General features: G+C 38.8%; 1 protein-coding gene across 8 annotated transcripts in view; it reads left to right on the top strand.

The window, feature by feature from the left end:
* Nucleotides 1–17,854, top strand: part of ncam1a (neural cell adhesion molecule 1a) — a 263,858-nt gene that overhangs the window by 199,991 nt on the left and 46,013 nt on the right. For 5 of the 8 annotated variants that reach the window (XM_085173682.1, XM_085173679.1, XM_085173676.1 and 2 more), the window contains exons 7-12: nt 367–527; nt 1,127–1,269; nt 6,574–6,603; nt 11,404–11,554; nt 16,783–16,967; nt 17,577–17,673. In XM_085173682.1, coding sequence (XP_085029808.1) covers nt 367–527; nt 1,127–1,269; nt 6,574–6,603; nt 11,404–11,554; nt 16,783–16,967; nt 17,577–17,673 — 767 coding nt within the window. The remainder of the gene's footprint in view (nt 1–366; nt 528–1,126; nt 1,270–6,573; nt 6,604–11,403; nt 11,555–16,782; nt 16,968–17,576; nt 17,674–17,854) is intronic. The other 3 variants (XM_085173677.1, XM_085173678.1, XM_085173681.1) reach the window with 1 other exon arrangement.

Raw genomic sequence — 17,854 nt, 5'->3', positions numbered from 1 at the left:
AGAGAGAGATTTTAACCTCTAAGTGAAAGTTTAGCTCCTGAGAGTAGGAGTGTTTTCTGAAATCTAAAAGAAGCATCGTCATCATACAATCGGTGTATGACCTTCTTAAAAACAAGGCTGAAGGGAGACCAAAGGCAAACAGAATCTGAGGCGATGTTGGAGGTGTTCTTAGAAGCACTGAGCACAGGACGGCGTTTTTTGGTCTGCGAGCCTTTGTCGTCTGCGAGCTGCTTGTTTCAGTAGATAAAACCCCAACTGTTCTTTGTTAGTGAGTTTAGAAAATTATTCGTAGGCTCCTCAAGTTGTGCAAGTAAATACATGTGACGCGGACACTTCTCTTTTCCTCTTTTTTTCCCCTTGCTACAGTAACGGTGTTGTCCTTGAAGACGGCGATAAGTACAGCCTCAATGAGGACGGTTCAGAATTGGTAATAAAACATGTCACCAAAGTGGATGAAGGAGATTACACGTGCATCGCCAAGAACAAGGCGGGAGAGAAAACGGAGGAAGTCAGCCTAAGCGTGTTTGGTAAGAAAATGACTCCATTTGCTGATGGTTTGCTTAACATAAAGAACACGGCGGCTGGTTTTTTTTGTATCATCTCTGACATTTCTTTGTTGTACTTTGTGGCATTTGCTGCACACTCTTACGCAGCTTTTCCTTACGCAGCTGTGAAACATAAAGTGCAGTATCTCTTTATGTAGTCTTGTGGCTCTGTTATAACTCAGTGGGGTATGAAACCACTCTGTATTCCTTGCCACAGTAATACTGAAACATCTCTATCAGCCATGGATCAAATGGCCATGTCAAATGTGTGATTCACAGTGACGTGATCATTCGATTGCATATATTCATCTGTCAGCAGCTGATGAGTTTATGTGGTGACTTGAACCTAAGATTTTTTCCGCCTCTGCTATCAAACCCAGTTAATAGAAAAAAGGCAGGTGGATTAGTGGTAATAGCTGTTAATAAATGTCAAGCATCTATTAGCTGTTTAAAAAAGAAACAGATTAAATATTTGAAATTACCCCGCTGCCTCTCATTGAAGATGGAGCATTAAACCAAAGGTACCCACATTTATGTGTCTAGAAAACCAATTCTAATAACAGTTTCTGTCTTGCTTCTAGTCCAACCCAACATTACCTACTTGAGTAACCAGACCGCTTCGGAGTTTGATGATCAAGTCACCCTGACATGTCAGGCTTCCGGTGACCCGACACCTACAATTTCCTGGAGTTTTGGAAACAAGGTCTTCACTGAAGGAGAACAGGTAGAGTTGCTGTGTGGTCATGCACCAGAAACTCTTTTTTTTTTCCCCAGTTAATAGAAGTGTTTTAAAAAGCCAGTGTTTTTAGAAAAAGGGGTGCTAATGACAGAGAGGTACCAAAAAATAAAACTACAGTTGTTTGAGAAATTTGCCTAAAACATTTCTGCTCTTAAGGAACAACATGGCAAACAACAAATTTTTAAAAAAAGTTGTCATTCAGAAAAGATAAAGTGGATGAAAGCTAGAACTGAGCCTCCACATAATTTCTACGACTTACATATTATGACCTGCACTGTAATATACAATACAGCACATGCTCTCCAGATTTGTTGGCAGCTGTTATTAAATGCAATTTTCAGAAAAAGGCTTCAATTTCAATTTCCAAAAACTCACATGGACATTTTTAAGGAATTTTGTCAGCCATTCACTGACTTTCATTTTTTTTAAATTCAGCCTCGAAATCCCACCAATTATTTTCACTTCCGTCACTTTTCATCTCATGGCATTAATAACTAATCAGTTGGCCATTCAACTCCACCCACGTGCTGGGAATGCAGCTAAAAGTGCTTAGTACATTTCTCATTGTTACATGAGTTTGAACTTTGCACAATGAGGTTTTGATGTTGCCTTCACCATCTCTCTGAACTTTTGACAGCCTTGTCTTATACAGCCCGAGTTGCTTTAATGCTTTTGTACATTTACATTGTGACTGACAGAGGAGAGAGAGTGCAGACTTCTTATGTCTCCCCACATGTTTTAACAGCGCATCTTACACGCTACATCTTTTATTCATTGGCTTTTAATGGAAATTTCTTTCCTTTTTTTGTGAATTTACTATAAAAAGTGCTCTTTTAAAATTAACAGGAAATCAAACAAGAGTTTAAAAAACAAAGTGAAAATGATTTAATTGGCATTAGCTTAATTATTGCTATGAATCAGATTGTTGTGATTCCAGTTATGCCACTCTGGCAAACTACTGTGATAATCCACTTTGGGAACGAGTGGGCACTTTTTTTCCCAGGATGAACACAATATGAGTAAAGCAGCCACATAAGGGCTATGCATCTTTGTCATGCTTTGGCGTATATCCTAGTTTTTCCTCTTCATGTCCTTCAGGAGCACTGGAGATAACACTGGATTAAAGCTTTGCTTATAGGATATGGTAAACGGCTTCTTAGGATGTGTAAGCTATGAACACCATTCCTTTCCTTATTTTCTCCATTACAGTGGTCACAGCATTCTGGCAGTTGCCAGCCTAGTGAGAGAGTCTCATCCAGAGTCTATTGTTATGCTCTTATCAGCTCATTAAAATTGTATAATTTTGAAAAATCCATCTTAACGGTCTATTCTGACAATGCACATGGTGCTAGCAGCAAACAGATTAGTCACTTCAGAGGGGTAATTTTCTGTGAATGCAGTAAACAGTATTAAGATAATTACCTCGCTGCCTCCACCAGGTTTTTGGATTCGGAAAAAACATTTCATGCACTGGTTTGTGATTCAGCTTACGTTACATACTGCTACATGTTTATATTACTTCTAAAAGCACTAAAGTTGGACACTGCATATTTCCCTGATACACAGAACAGCTGGGTTGCAGACTGGTTGCTGGCCTTGGGACATTTGCTGTGGAATAGCAGGAAAAAAGCACAATTTGGCATAAAACTTGTATACCACACATTTTCTTGTTCCTGCCAACAATATGCTGGCATTTAATTAGGCATAAGATAAGCTGTACCCTGTCACTACAAGCAGCATTTAGCATGAAAACCCCCCGTCCGTTTTTTGTTTGACTGTTCAGAGGTATTGTAACTCCTGTGAAATATGTTCCCACACAAAAATAGTTCAACAATGTTTGTTGTCCTGCCATAGCAGACACAGTTGTTCTTCAAATGTTTCAAATGACACAGGTGTGTAACAACAATAGAGGAACTACTCTTGGAGCTACACACTGTAAATGCAATGAAAGCACCTGTCCTGTTATTTCCCACAGGGCATAAGAGAGTCAGCTGCACAGTATTTTGGGCCATGCTGGCCTACTTCATTTAACATGCTCTGTCAGCTGGTGCATTGTGATGAATTATGTCTGAAAGTTACCATGTAGCTCGTTTTCACATTAAATATATCTCTGTGAAATGAACTATTGATTTTTGGTGGAATAATATAAAACTAAAAAGACCACGGTAATGACTGTCTGACGAACTCTCTTCTAGTCATATTGTAAACATTCTCTATACTAACAATTGTAAATATCGTTGATACAGTTGTTTAAGCATTCAGACGGCTAATTGGAGAAAATATAACTTTATTGTGAGCCTGTGCACCAAATGTGGCAGTTGTATTTACAGCAGCAGGATGATTTCAATCAATTCAGTTTTATTTATAATGCACCAAATCCCGACAGTCACTTCAAGGTGCTTTTTATCATTGTTTATCTATTACCCCACAGTAATAGAGTGAAAGCTCCAGCATTCAGATGACCCCATATGAGCGAGCCCTTAGTGGCAGTGGGAAGGAAAAACTCATTTTTAGCAGGAAGAAAACTCCAGAACCAGGCTCATCGAGGGGGCAGCCATCTGCTACGACTGGGGAGAGACATGGGACAAAAGACACACTGTGCAAGAGATCCAGAGATCAATAATAACTAATGATTAGATGCAAACAAGAAACACATGAGTCCTAAATAGTTATGCTTTATCAAAAACGGAAAGTTTTAAGCTTTACTTTTTAAATTTAATTTAGAAGTTTAGACAGTGTGTGTCCAAAATTTAAGCTGGGAGCTGGTTCGACAGACGAGGGGCCTGAAGCTGAAGCTCCCACTCTACTTTTATATCCTATGAAGTAAGCCTTCAATCCAAGAGCAAAGTGTTATAATGGGGGGGATATGGAACTATGAGGTGTTTAAGAATGGAAAAAACTGTAGGATAGGGATGGGTATCGTTTAGGTTTTATCCGATACCGGTGCCAAACCGGTACTTTTGAAACGGTGCCGGTGCTTAAACGGTGCTCAAACTGGTGCTTAAAGAATGGCGAACACAAAATTGGTCCAAAAACCTCTCATGTTCAGCTGTTACTTTGTAAAAAGATAACCATGTTAGCCTTTTCTGCAGCTATGGGGCATATATGGTATCACTCTTGGCTGGAAGCAGTGCTTTAACAATGGAAAAAACACAAACTTTGTCCAAAAACCTCTCATGTTTAACTGTTTCCCACTTTTTCTTTGGTCATTTTAGCCTTTTTGCCATCATGATACCGGTACCCATCCCTACTGTAGGATATTGTAGTTTCTGAACAACATTGTACTAAAGAAGAATGTGTTATTTATTCGGTTCTTGTAATGCAGACATCTCGATAAGTTGTTCTTAAACTGAGACGGATTTTATTTTAGACTTAATGGCAAACTTGTGCAAATTATCCATTCACCACTCCGGTTGTGCTGGAAAATGATCAGTTTGTACATTTGAGTCAGTTAAAATATTCCCATATTTTCCTATTAACTGTGCAATTTATCACTGCCAATCAGCTGCGGCAGCCGTGACTGTATTGCGACTTTCTGAATGTAATCTTCCACCTGCAAGACAGGCTTGCATGTCGTATTCACAGTTGCCACTGAATGTCTTCTATTCACAGGCTGTCATCATCCCTCTCCTCCCTATCTATCACTGTCAGATACATTTTGATTTAATGTTGCTGTAGTCAGAAAATCCCGCTGATCATTTGGTAATAGCTGTCACTAATTTTCATTGGATCTTCATTCATCATTACTTTCCTGTTTGCCACGCTCTGTCTTCCATTCACATTCTAGTTCCACATCATACCAGCCAGGGTACGAGAGCACAGACATATTCATAATGATGTGCAATGACAGAACAGGAATTTTTCTGGCTTCGGCTTCTTCTTTTGAATATTGCTGGCTTAAGAAAAACACAGCTAATGGCGTCATTGTGTAACGTATGACTAAGACATCATCTCAGTTCAGCTGAAGGTCTTTGTGGTTTGAACGTTTATACCACATGATAGGAATCTGTACGTAGTTTATATTAATAGAGGATAAGTGGTGGAAGTCAATGTTCTGTACTTACATGAATGGGTTAATCAAGATACATAAGCCATGATGAGAAAATGTGCTGATTAGGAAACAAAGTCCCTAGGTGCTGGTAGTGGTTCTTGTATAATTAGTTGCGGTGCCTTGTTTTCCTTAGTGTGCCTCCAAATTCTCTCTTATTAGAGTACATTAACTAATAACTGGCCCCATGCAGCTCTAGGAAAATGTGCTCGAGTTTGGCATTTTGACCATTTCTGTTACTTACTTGATTGCCAAGTTGGAAAGCCTGGCCCTCATCATAACAGTCATTTTCACATCAAGAAAACCTTGAACTAGACAATGCCAAATGTTCAACTAGCCTTTAATACGTCAACAGAGGGATATGATCTATTTATGACATCATTAGTCTTAATTGTTTAATAATAATAAATAAAGCTTTGAATGAAATTATTCAGCTGAATCCAATCTGTAGTTTTCATAAACAACATCGGAACAGTGCCAAGTCCCGCTTCTAGAAATCTTGTAAAAAATCACAGCTGTTTGCCTGAAAGGCAAATCGGTAACTACCCTTGATATTTGCATTTGGTGTTCTACCTTTTTTTAAATTCTAGTTACATTACTGCAAGATGGCATCACTGATTTAATACAAATGCAGAAATCTTCTGGTTTATAAAAGAGCGCCTAAGGTCTTTACCACTCTGTCAGCCACGGGTTTATTAAGTCCCATTTTGAGTATTTGGCTGTTCCCATTTGGCATTTTTGGAATCACATATGATTAAGCAAGAAGTAATCAGAGAAAATGAGGATACGAGTTTTTAACTTTTCTCCCACAAGTAGCTACACCTTTAATCCCTCATTCCTCTGTTTCCTATTTTACTCTAAATGTGAATATTTTATGAGCGTTTCTTATTAAGGACAGTGCTTACTGAAGTCATTATGTGCAATCTGCTTACCTCTTCATGCCTAGAGGCTACTTCCATCTTTAACATGTTGTGCGTTGCAAAAACAAAGTAAACTATGATTGATAGCATTTAAAAGACAGATAATGCGCTTATACATATTCTGGAAAATAATTTGCAACAATGTATTTGCATGATTTTGCTTTAACAATCTAAAACAAAACCATGGAACGGTATTTAAAAGATTCAGTCATTGCACATTGAAGCCAGTCTGCATTCGTTCTATGTGGGTCATTTCCAAAAGCTCACTTTGTTCCACTGTGTCGCTGTTTGTCTTTGCCTCTTTGCTTCTGTCCTCTCTAGGCCTCTTGGACTCGACCAGACACATACGAGGTATGGCTACTAAATATCGTAGCCTGATTCTAGATGTACTAGCCCAGACTTGCATCATAGACTACCACTTTTACCCCCACCACCTCTTTTTTTGTTTTTGTTTGCAGAACAGAAGTGTTATCATTCAGCCCACATTTAATATGCACCATATTTAGTTTTGCACTTAATGTGTAGACTAATAGCCACATAGTACAGTTCATTTAATACATTTAGTTCCAGTATACATTTAGACTTGCTCCATTAGTTTATCACTGTTTATTTTTGTCAACAAATTTCCATGTGAGACGCAGGCATCTCGGTGTAGACCAAGTAGCTCCATTCTTTGTTTCCTGCTGCACAGTGTGGTGAATGCTCAGACTTTGCATGGAAAAAAAAAGATAAATCCTGTATTGTTGATTGATCAGCAGCTGGACACCAAAAAAACACACACACTGTCTGCTCTGCTGTGAGCAAACTAACTCTAACTCACCAAACTCTAGCAAATAACAGAATGGGTTTTAATGGTGTAGCCTTCTGTCATGGGCCAGGGGCCTGCATGTTTTTGCTTCAACTGTACACTGAAGTAGCTGCCTCATTCAGTCACCTGGGGCCTCATTTATACTGTGGTCTCACTAGGTCAGTTCACCCAAATGAAAAAGAATGTCTTCCTTGCCCCTGATCACATGTAGCCAAGTTGAGAGTTTTGATTTTGTTTCTCCGGGATTTGAGAGTTGTTGTTTTTTTTCCAACCTCTAATACAAAGAAAGTTGACAGAATTCTGTTTGCATTGTCCACTTTTAAGGCTCATGGTTAGGTAGAACTCTTAGAATGGCATTAACAAGCATTTTTACAGGGTAAGGGTGTGTTTGCATTTTTAAAAAATCCCGAAGCACTTGAGCTTCCTGTTCTGTTGTTTGGCACAAAAGAAAAACATGCAAACTCTTGGCCTGCTGCAAAAACAATTACTACCTTTGGACAGAACTGACACAGTACAATCAGCTCACTTCACTCACCACTGCCACACATGTGTGACAAGGAACCAAGCTAAGAATTAACTGTCATATTCAGCACCCATAACACACAGATTCAGAGTTTTGACAAGTTTGTCCTAACTGGCTTCAATAACTTGCTTCAATCATTCATGGCACTCATTTCCTGCTGATGTAATGCTGCGAAGTTTTTTTTTAAACTATCGAATTCCACACGCCTGTTTAACATTGCCTTATCCCAGCATGTGACAATAATCACGTCACCTTGTTGGGCTGTTGACTGGGTTTTAAGTTGCATTTTATGGATCTACTGCTGTGACCTATGCTTTTATGTTTTAGCGGGAGCACTTTTTTCTTACCTCTCTGAGCCCAGTCTAATCCAAGGGTCACTACAGATTTTTCAGTACTTGACATCCTTGACTGTGCACTTCATTACAGAAGTTCAATTAAAGACTTCTTCTTTGGTGTTTTTATTGTTGCTATTACTTTGTTCTAGTGATTTCCAGTATTTACATGTTGAATTTCATGTTCTACATAAGATCTTTTGAGCTATTTTACTGTTATTGCTGGACTTGACGATCATATGAAAGATGCCTTAAGTTAAGTTAAAGAGTTCAGTGTTATGTAGGAATAGCAAAGAGGTAAGGCTAAAGACTGCATCTCAGTTGAAAGAAGCTTTTTTGGCTTTGTATGATGTCAGTGAGAGCAGCTATTCCTAAGCACAGACCTATGCAAAGACCTATATGAAGAAAGCTGTCCTAAAGGGAGGAGTAAGGGATCTACATTTGCCTGTTTTAGACTGAGGGGCTGCACCTAGGCCCAGGTACTTTGAACTGTGAATCATGCAGACTACTTCAATAAATTCTAAGAATAAAGCCATAGAGTTAGACGTGAACAAACGAGCCCATTAAGTATTTTTCTTGTAGGCCTACACAGAAAGTCAGCTGTCAGCGAATGTATTTATTGCAGCACAGAATGGATCGAACAGATCTTCAGTAATAGCGTCGGCCTTGCTTTCATTGGACGTTAGGTGAACCGAGCTGACAGGTGTTAATCAGCAACCCTAAAAAGCAGTCATTAAACAATTAGTCATAGAAGACAATCGAACATGAAAGTATGAAATTATGCTAAGGACAACAGCAAAACCCTTTCACTTTATCTTTATTTCATTAAGAAGTGCACTTTGGAAGAGTTTGACACTTAAACCAGATAAAAGTCTGATTATTATAACCTGCCTAATGACTGATTTTCAACTCATAAGAAGATCATATGACCATGTCGTTGCCTGCTTGTTTTTCTTTTAGCAACATGTTAAGTAAAGACAATTATAGATAAAGGAAATGGTTTAATAGAACTCTATTTACCACTTGCCTTTTGTTAACCGTCGCCTTAAATTAACCGTTGTCTTAAAATCGTAACCTTTTTCCCGCCTCAACACTTCGGAGGGCTTGAGAATGCCAAGTAGAGAAATTGCACTTAGTTTTCTTGGTATACTTCTCCTTGATGAAAGATTTGACAGTGGAGAAATTAAAAGAATTAAGGACAGAAATAGATGGGGAATGATAAGCAAGCAACACAAGTCCCAGGCTGGATTAAAATTATGAATAGCCTACCCCTTTGTATATTCATGTTCTGTTCCTTAAACCCCTGGGCCATCAGGGTGCTCCATAAATCAACATTCTAGACATCAAAGTTGACAAGGACCACTCCAAGTAGTTTCAAAGTTAAATTTTTGGAGGAGGCACAGGTTTGTCCTGTCCTTCAGGTGTTCTCCACAAATATATATCTTCATGTGCCACGTTGTGTTAAAGGATCCTGATACCAAATTGGGAGACAGTTAATCATGAGCTGAATTCTTGATGTAGTTGAGTTCATTTTTTTTAAACTGTTGGCTCAGCTCGCCGACCTCTGCTTTGTTAAAAAGTTCTATTTTTAGCTGCCTAAACTGCCTCATTTTTTTCAAAGGAGGAGGTGGTTATAAAATTTCAGCGTGTTATTAATACAGCGCTAACATCGTTTTAGTGTTTTGGAAAGATAAAGCATAAATGGCTCTTGGACTGTGATTGCTGAGAATAGCAGATCTACATCTAATGAGTACACAGACAGAGCCTGTGCATGTTATGCCTGACAGTCTCCCTCTTCATGTAACACTTGCTGGACAGAATGTACGACAAGCAAAACACGTGTACAAAGATTTGCTCTGCAGATCAAATCAGCAGTGACTGCAAAATACAAGACACTGAAAAAATCCTGTCCATACGTCGCCTTACAAGTCTACCACCATAATTCATTTTTGTAATTAAAATGATTTGGTTAATGAATGAATCCTGTTCAAAGGTCTCCCCTCTCCCTTCTACCTGTGCTGTATTATTAAAGCATTATTCTCTATTAACCTTTTTTCCTGTTTATATTCCAGCAGTGTACCCAGTACAGCTCTTTCCTGTGTTACTGCAGTAAGACATGATTAATGCTGCCCTTTCAAAATGTTCCAGGACACTCCCTCAGATCTTCAGTAAACAGCAGAAATATTTCTGCCACATCTGCGTCACCCTGCTCTGCAAAGAAAAGCTGTTTTTGACATAATACTTACACAACAAATATGACTCTGTTATATACTACATCTATATTCTAGTTTACCAGCCAGAGCTTTGCACGCCGAAGCACAAGCTTGAATGCATAAAATAAAAAGCGAATACTATGGCACCTAGAACGAAGATGTATATCTCCTTTTTGTGTCGCCTGTGTCCCCCAAAGGAAAGATAAACTGTTACAGGTTTGTTTAACAGCCATGGGTTTTATAGGCTTGCAGTTTTATTAATCATTTCATAGGGCTTCTCTTTATTACCGATGTTGGTTTTTTCACCTACTGACTTTCGCCATGTGATTTCAAAACTTACCGAAAATATACTTTGTGTCTTCGCAAAACGGTGCAGAACTTGAAGCCCCCCTCTGCTTTGGGCCTGTATTTGCATTAGGTTAGATGCACAACAGAGACAAAGCTAGGATTCACTGCATTTGTTTAAAAAAACAAGTGAGGTCGTTGGGCCACTTTTGATGTCAGCTGCACAGCTGTTAAGAGATCACTCTAAGGCATAACACATGCTTGGAATAGCAGTATTAGCTCAGTAGGCAGGCTAATAAATTTGATCTCTTAATACAAATACAAACCAGATTTAACAAGCTGTTTGTTAAAAGTGCAGTTAGACTGCCTGTAACCCTGCAACCAGACTGCTAAATGGTAAGGACAACAATCGAGTTTGCAGGTTATTAGCCAGGGCTCTGACGCAGGTTTAATAGTTATCCCAGCAATAGTTTTTCAGAGGCCAGGATGTCCAGTCTGTTGCTGTTTATATATATATATATATATGAGAAAAGAATAAATTTTAGCAGCATATTTGTAAGATTTTTACAACTAACGTTATTTTTTTTTTAGGATTTAAAGGAAGGATTTGTTTGCTCCTGTGGCACTCACTTCTTCACACACACAAAAAAACATCAGCTAATATCCTTATCAGCTAATAGCATCCAAGGAATACTAAATTCTCTCTCAGAAGAGTTCATTGCAGTTGTAGCTTTTATGTTGTCTCCATCCCGCTGTTCTTGTGGTATTTCTGCACTGCAGTTCTCATGGCTCACCTGTCAGTCAGTCGTCACAATTTTTAAATTTTTTTTAACTCTTGCTTTCTCAGTTTATAGTTCCCACTGTATCTTCTGCTCATTTGTCCCATTTGCGCTAGCAAAACAACAAATACAGACTGATCCTTTAGCCCCGTTTTATATAAAACTACCTGCTTTATAAGTGAGAATAATTTCTTTCTCTTCTTCTTTATAGAGCCTTGATAGAAATGTGGTGGTGCGCAGTCATGCGCGGGTGTCCTCTCTCACCTTGAAAAATGTCCAGTTCACATATGCTGGACAGTACCTCTGCACCGCCAGCAACTCCATCGGCCAGGACGCCCGGCACATGTACCTGGAAGTCCGCTGTAAGTCACGAAACTGTGCCTGGCCGCACGCTCCACTGGTTTATCTTTGCTGTCAACACAGATAACCATAAGTTTGCACTGTTATATGTACAAATATGAAAGTGATAAGAGCTGCTGTTGCTGCTGACATCTGCTTAATAAAATGTCATCGTTTTAACGTTTCATTTTAGTCTGTTGGAAACGGGGTAGGAGTAGTGTCTAAAAGAATTCTTTTACGGAAACTCTGTTGCTACATTTATCTTTTATAAGTTGTTGCATCAGCCAAAAAAACAGTCTTCAAAGAGCATGTTAAAAGTGTTAGTTACTATTGTTAAATTACAAAAATCTGTTAACTGTGATACAGTATACTGATTTATCAGGCAGTGAAGGTCACTTTGTTCCTGCAGTAATTCATTTCTTTCCATATATGGAGGCCAGATGCTTTTTTTCGACTCTTGTCTGTGCTCAGGCATTGGATCTTTTTTTTCTCTGTCTCCAAAAATGGTTTCTGACAGCACCTAGACAACTTTCTCGGGTTTTGTTCTTTTGCTGATGGTTTTAGCTGTAGGCAAGGCAATCTATAGCACTAGCAATTTAACAGTAAGAGCAAGAGAGCATGTCTCTCCAGTCAAGAATAACTTGATACTCATGACATCGATTTAAACCACTGCTGCCTTGTGGCTGCCTTGCATGTGGATGCATGCTTTTTCTCATCTTCCGCAGATATTTCCCCTCATATGCATGTTTAATGCTTATTCGAAAAGGTGTCTGTAGATGGAAGGTCTCAGTGTGACACCAAAACCTTGAGCTGGTTTCACAAAGAGAGGATAGAAAAGCATTCAGACATTAAAGAGGCAATATGTGCTGTCAGGTGTAGCAAACATTAGATAAACTGTGCTTGGTTTGTCTAACATTACTTCATTATTATTTCATTTATACCAAGCTGTTGGTTGACAGTATTAATTTTCAATTCAATTCAGTTTTATTCATACAGCGCCAAATCACAACAACAGTCGCCTAAAGGCGCTTTATATTGTAAGGTAGACCCTACAATAATACATACAGAGAAAAACCCAACAATCATATGACCCCCTATGAGCAAGCACTTTGGCGACAGTGGGAAGGAAAAACTCCGTTTTGGCAGGAAGGAACCTCCGGCAGAACCAGGCTCAGGGAGGGGCGGGGCCATCTGCCGCAACCGGTTGGGGTGAGAGAAGGAAAACAGGATAAAAGACATGCTGTGGAAGAGAGACAGAGACTAATAACAAGTATGATTCAATGCAGAGAGGTCTGTTAGCACATAGTGAGTGAGAAAGGTGACCAATGTAACAAGATAGTAACAAGATCAGTTAAAGTCCTAAAGGGTGAGGGTATCATCTTCAAGCTGATGCATCAAAAATGACTTAACAGCACAAAATCCAGCTTGTATATCAGCGTTATCAGAATTCTCTTGAAACAAAAGCAAACTTCCATATGTCTAAATTTAAAAGAACATTCTTATAACATTGTGTCGTAAGTGTTTTTAAATGTACTACAGCAGTTACAGGTAATTAAGAACAACTCTTCAGGTAATCAGGTATCGACCCTGCTTTTGGATCCTAGTTCTTACTGATGTCTTTTTAATATGTATCTTCTTTTATTTGATATGAAGAAGCCTCTAAAACAATCTATGGTCATTGTCAGCCTCTCTGGCTTTCCATTAGCACTACTCATGTGCAGTGTCCCTTTAAGCTCAGTTTTTAAAACCTTACAATGTAGCTACAGCCCATTGGCTCACAGTTTGCCACACACGAAGAATCAATCAGAGGCGAACTAAGATTTCAGTTCAGAATCATCCAGAGCGCACAGCAGCATATCAATGACTGACAAGGCTAATCAAAAGGTATTGGCTGAAGCATTTGCTTATTACGCCAACCCTTTTAACAAAAGATCTTTTGACTAACCTCGTGTTGTGGATAGATCATCTCAGATGTTCTCTCGACTGAAGATTGGTCATTTTTCAGCATCTTCCTTCTGTCATATGGTTGCATTTGTCTCAGCCTATCAGGGACAGTCACATTACCTTTGATGGAGAGTTAACATTCATCATCCATCTTGGCATGGTACCAGTCAAAAGGTAGACTCAGGGGTACACAGCAGATTTTAAACTTCCATTTATTTTTGAGCAACAGTATTTGAATATACTCCATAGTGTAGCTGATGTTGTTTCACCTAGGACTAAAAATAAGTTAGATAAAACTGTTTCTGGATCTTAATCGTGGGCATTTTTCACATCTGTCTTTGCAGGACTGGACACGTTCTTTGAAGCTTGCAAGAAATGCTGTAAAGCCTAAATTGTACTTTCTGCAGCTGGTCAACCGTGAGAGTCTGTGACACTCCAAGTAAGGGTCAACAGTGCGAGACTGTTGGCCCTTTTGATCTTTAGGGCGGTGCACCAAGAGAATTGCAATTTCAACAAGTTGTTTTCTTTTATAGACACAACAAAGCTCCAGTGTGCTACAGCACCAAGAAAAAACAGAATGACCCTAATAGTACAGTGTATGTACCCTGGTGATGGTTTAATGCTCCATCAGCACCAAACTATAAACTAGTGCTTTGATGTGTATAAAATTATACTTGATCTCATTTTGACGCCTATCAAATGTTACTTAATTAACAAAAAAAAAAAAAGATAGAGAGAGAATGAGAGAGGGAAATAAGGCCAATGGATGCTTAATTGGATTAATATGCTCCTGTGCTCAGTGCGCTTGTAATTTGCTTAGAGATATAATCACAATTCAGCATTGATAGAGATGTTTAAGGGCTTGCTAGAGTAATCATCAAATTATCAGGTAGCTGATTTACTGTTGCCAAGCAATTATCGATAAGAAAAGGTGCTTTGTCGTGAGCACAGCTCTCACTCACTGTCCCCTCTATCACCGCTCACCCACTCACACAACGGAGACGTTATCGAAGCATGGAAGTTCCTATCTGCCTCACAGCATGATCCCATTAGCTAGGCTGAGCATGTCTAGGTTTGTTCCTGAAGGACTGATAGGAAAGTGTTAATGTCCTTTCTGTTTGACTTCCATTTTGTCAGAGGTTGAAGTTTGTTAAACATGAATGTCTAATGAAAACACTGTTTGAGCTCCAAGCAGGTCACCTGTTACATACTCTTTCTGATTCTCCTAGTCCTGCTGGATGAATTAGAAATTGTAACTCTAGATTTTGCTTTTTATTACAGACTTATGCAATGGCCAATTATTCATTCACGTTAGGATGTCCTGATAGCCAAAGACAAGCTAATTCACCTACATAAGACAGCGATACTGATATTGATTACATATTGTATGAAACTGACAGATCAATGAGAGAAAGAAAAACTAATTCATACTACAGATTAATTCCTCAAAGAAGCTGAACAGGAAACACTTTGAATGTAAAACAGTTTAGGGTTTTTTGGTTGGGAGTTTTATGGAGTATTATTTCAGTGTTCCACTAAAAAAGACTAAATTCCTTCTAATAGTAATGCAGTCTTTATATTATGTGTAGTAAGTATTGCTGTTGCTGCCACTTTTGTATGAATGTACTAGTCATACAAATGTGACGCTGTCATCATTTTTGTATAACTATAGCATTTGTATGCACTTTGCACAGTGCTCATAATGATATCATATAACAATCTATTTAATATACATGAGCTCTATGCAGCCTACTTGATATGTATGAACCCTATGTGGCAGATGCATTCCTCCTATGTTCACCTATACCAGGCTAGCAGCCTGCAGAAATCAAACAGGCAGGTCGCAGGCCCTATAGAGTCAATGAGACCAAAAGCAGCGCTGACAGAAAGAGTGAGAATCTAATCAGAGCTGCAGGAGATGGAACATCTATTGACTCAGCCTTGTCCATCAATCCCAGCCGCAGCATGCTGCAGACTTTTAAAGGATCTAGGGTCAGAAGTAAAGCCCTGGCAGTGTCAGGGTCCACTGCATTTTACGGCACTCGTGAAGCGAAGCATACTTCACTGAATTTAAAAGCAATGCTCTGTGATTTGAGCAGGAGATTTTAAAAGGAAACAACGAAGGGAAGAATTAATTAACTTTACCGTTACATTTACTCTTACTTGTCTGTTTTCCTGTCAAAAATTGGGGTGCAGTGTAACAGGTTTGGCTATATGGGATCAACTCATTTCAGGTAGGAAGTGAAAATAGCTTGGTAGCACTGTTGCTTGGTTTCAGTCGTTTATTTGATTTTTGCTGCATAATCCATAAGTATGCTACAGGCACATACAAGATTAAAGAAATCAAAGAAAAATAATCTGGTCATCAAACCCGAGCAGTGCTATTTCTTTAAACTAATTGGTTGTGCTAATTTATAATTATTAGTTATAATGTTGTTGTTTTTTTATTTGTAACACATTCATAAACTCTCTGAAGCGTTTTCATGTCTTATAAAACCAGCACAAGTTGGCTGTAAAACATAAATGCATACCGTAAAAATTTATAGATCACAACTAAAGCATTAGAATTCATTTAGCATCTGTTTACCATTCTGTACAACTGTAGCTTTTGTCACCATTGCCACGAGTGCTTTCTTTTCCGTAGTGAGTGTGTTTTACATGTCTTTTTTCTGCTGCCATGAATTCTAAATAGAGTATTTTTACTGGTAGCCTTGATTAAAGCTGCTAGAAGTGTGGAGAAGAGCTTCAAGGATGAAAGGAAATACTGCCATTCGTGACAAGATATAATGGCCATATCCAACTGACTGATACCGTTCTGTCCTTTAGACTTTTCAACAGAGCTTGGAGTTTTCATTATACCGCACATACTTAAAAATCAGTGCTGCTTTTTACAAGCAGATTCCTGTTGGATTCAATTTAGACTGTTGTAAAAGTGAACGTTTTACTCACATACAGCTGATTATATGCAGTGTTTACATCTTGGCTGTTTCATCTTGCAGATATTTTAGGTCATTATTGTGCTATTTGATGAATCCTATATCACCCAGAATGTCTTCCTTTGTTACTTCTGTTTTTCTCCCCATTGAGTATCCAGTACTACTTTCTGCACTACCTAATAATGCATCAGATGTGTAGTAAAGGAGTTTTTTCCACGGGTTTGTCAGTAATCTGCATTAATTTGGCCAACCATAAGAGTTTTTTCTTTAACTAGTCAGATTCAGTTTATTTCCACTGAGTAATTTCAGTAAACCTTTGACAATCTGCTTATCTGTTTCAAGCATCCTCACTCCCCTGTCTGTTCCTTCAGATACTCCAAAGATCCTGGGTTCGGTGACAGTATATACATGGGAGGGAAACCCGGCCAACATCAGTTGTGAGGTGGAGGCTCATCCCGGAGCCTCGGTGGTTTGGTTCAGAGACGGCTTCCAGCTGCCCACTGCCAACAGCACTAACATGAAGATCTATAACACACCATCCGTCAGCTACCTTGAGGTGTGCTGCATCTGTCTTCTTAATGCTGATTTCTACTGACATAAAGAGGCACAAAACACACAAACATGCTCTGTATATTTGACATATTTTGGCAGATTACTTAGAACGCAGCTCCATTTTTTTTATTGTTTTTGAGAAGTATCCAAAAACGCGCACACAAAAAAACAGAGTCGTAGCTCACAAAAGGCTTTCTGTTTGTTACACAAGAATGAATTGTGGCTAATATAAGCCACTGTTTCAGTGAGATTAGAAGAGTAACGTGAAAGATTGCATTAAAAGCTAACAAGTAGTTCCAGACCAACTTTAAATGGACTATAATTATAGGCCTAGTATCGAGCACACTCAACTGCTAGACACTGTGTTAATGAACCAATGGGTAATGATTAAAATCAAGAAATCTGTGCATCTGCATACCAACCAGGCTCCAGATCTAACACAAAGGCTAAATAGCAGAAAAGCATTAAGTGAGACTACACCCTAATGATCTACACTGTGTTTAAGTTCATGCATGTAGTCAGTCTTTTTTCTTTCTTTCTTTTTTGTCCACATCCAAAAACTCGAGACATAACCTGATATTTCTCGGTGTTTTTGTCTCTTTTTGTCTTTCAGATTACCCCTGATTCTCAAAACGACTTTGGCAGTTACAACTGCACAGCGACCAATGTGATGGGTTCTGAATCCAAGGAATTCCTTCTTATCCAAGCAGGTTTGTTAACCAGAAATTACTCCCATTTAGGAGAAATTTTTAGTGTCTTGGGGAAACAAAAGAAACACTCTAAATAATGAAATGACGAGACTTCACGTTTCCTGGCTGGCCAGTGTCTTTTATGCAGAAGAACTTCACAAACCACTGCCATGGACTGAATTTTAGAGTCATATTCCCAATA

Source organism: Neolamprologus multifasciatus, chromosome 10 (genome assembly GCF_963576455.1).
Source record: "Neolamprologus multifasciatus chromosome 10, fNeoMul1.2, whole genome shotgun sequence".
Taxonomy (NCBI): domain Eukaryota; kingdom Metazoa; phylum Chordata; class Actinopteri; order Cichliformes; family Cichlidae; genus Neolamprologus; species Neolamprologus multifasciatus.
Note: the sequence above shows the minus strand (reverse complement) of the source record. Positions and strands in the feature narration are given on the sequence as shown.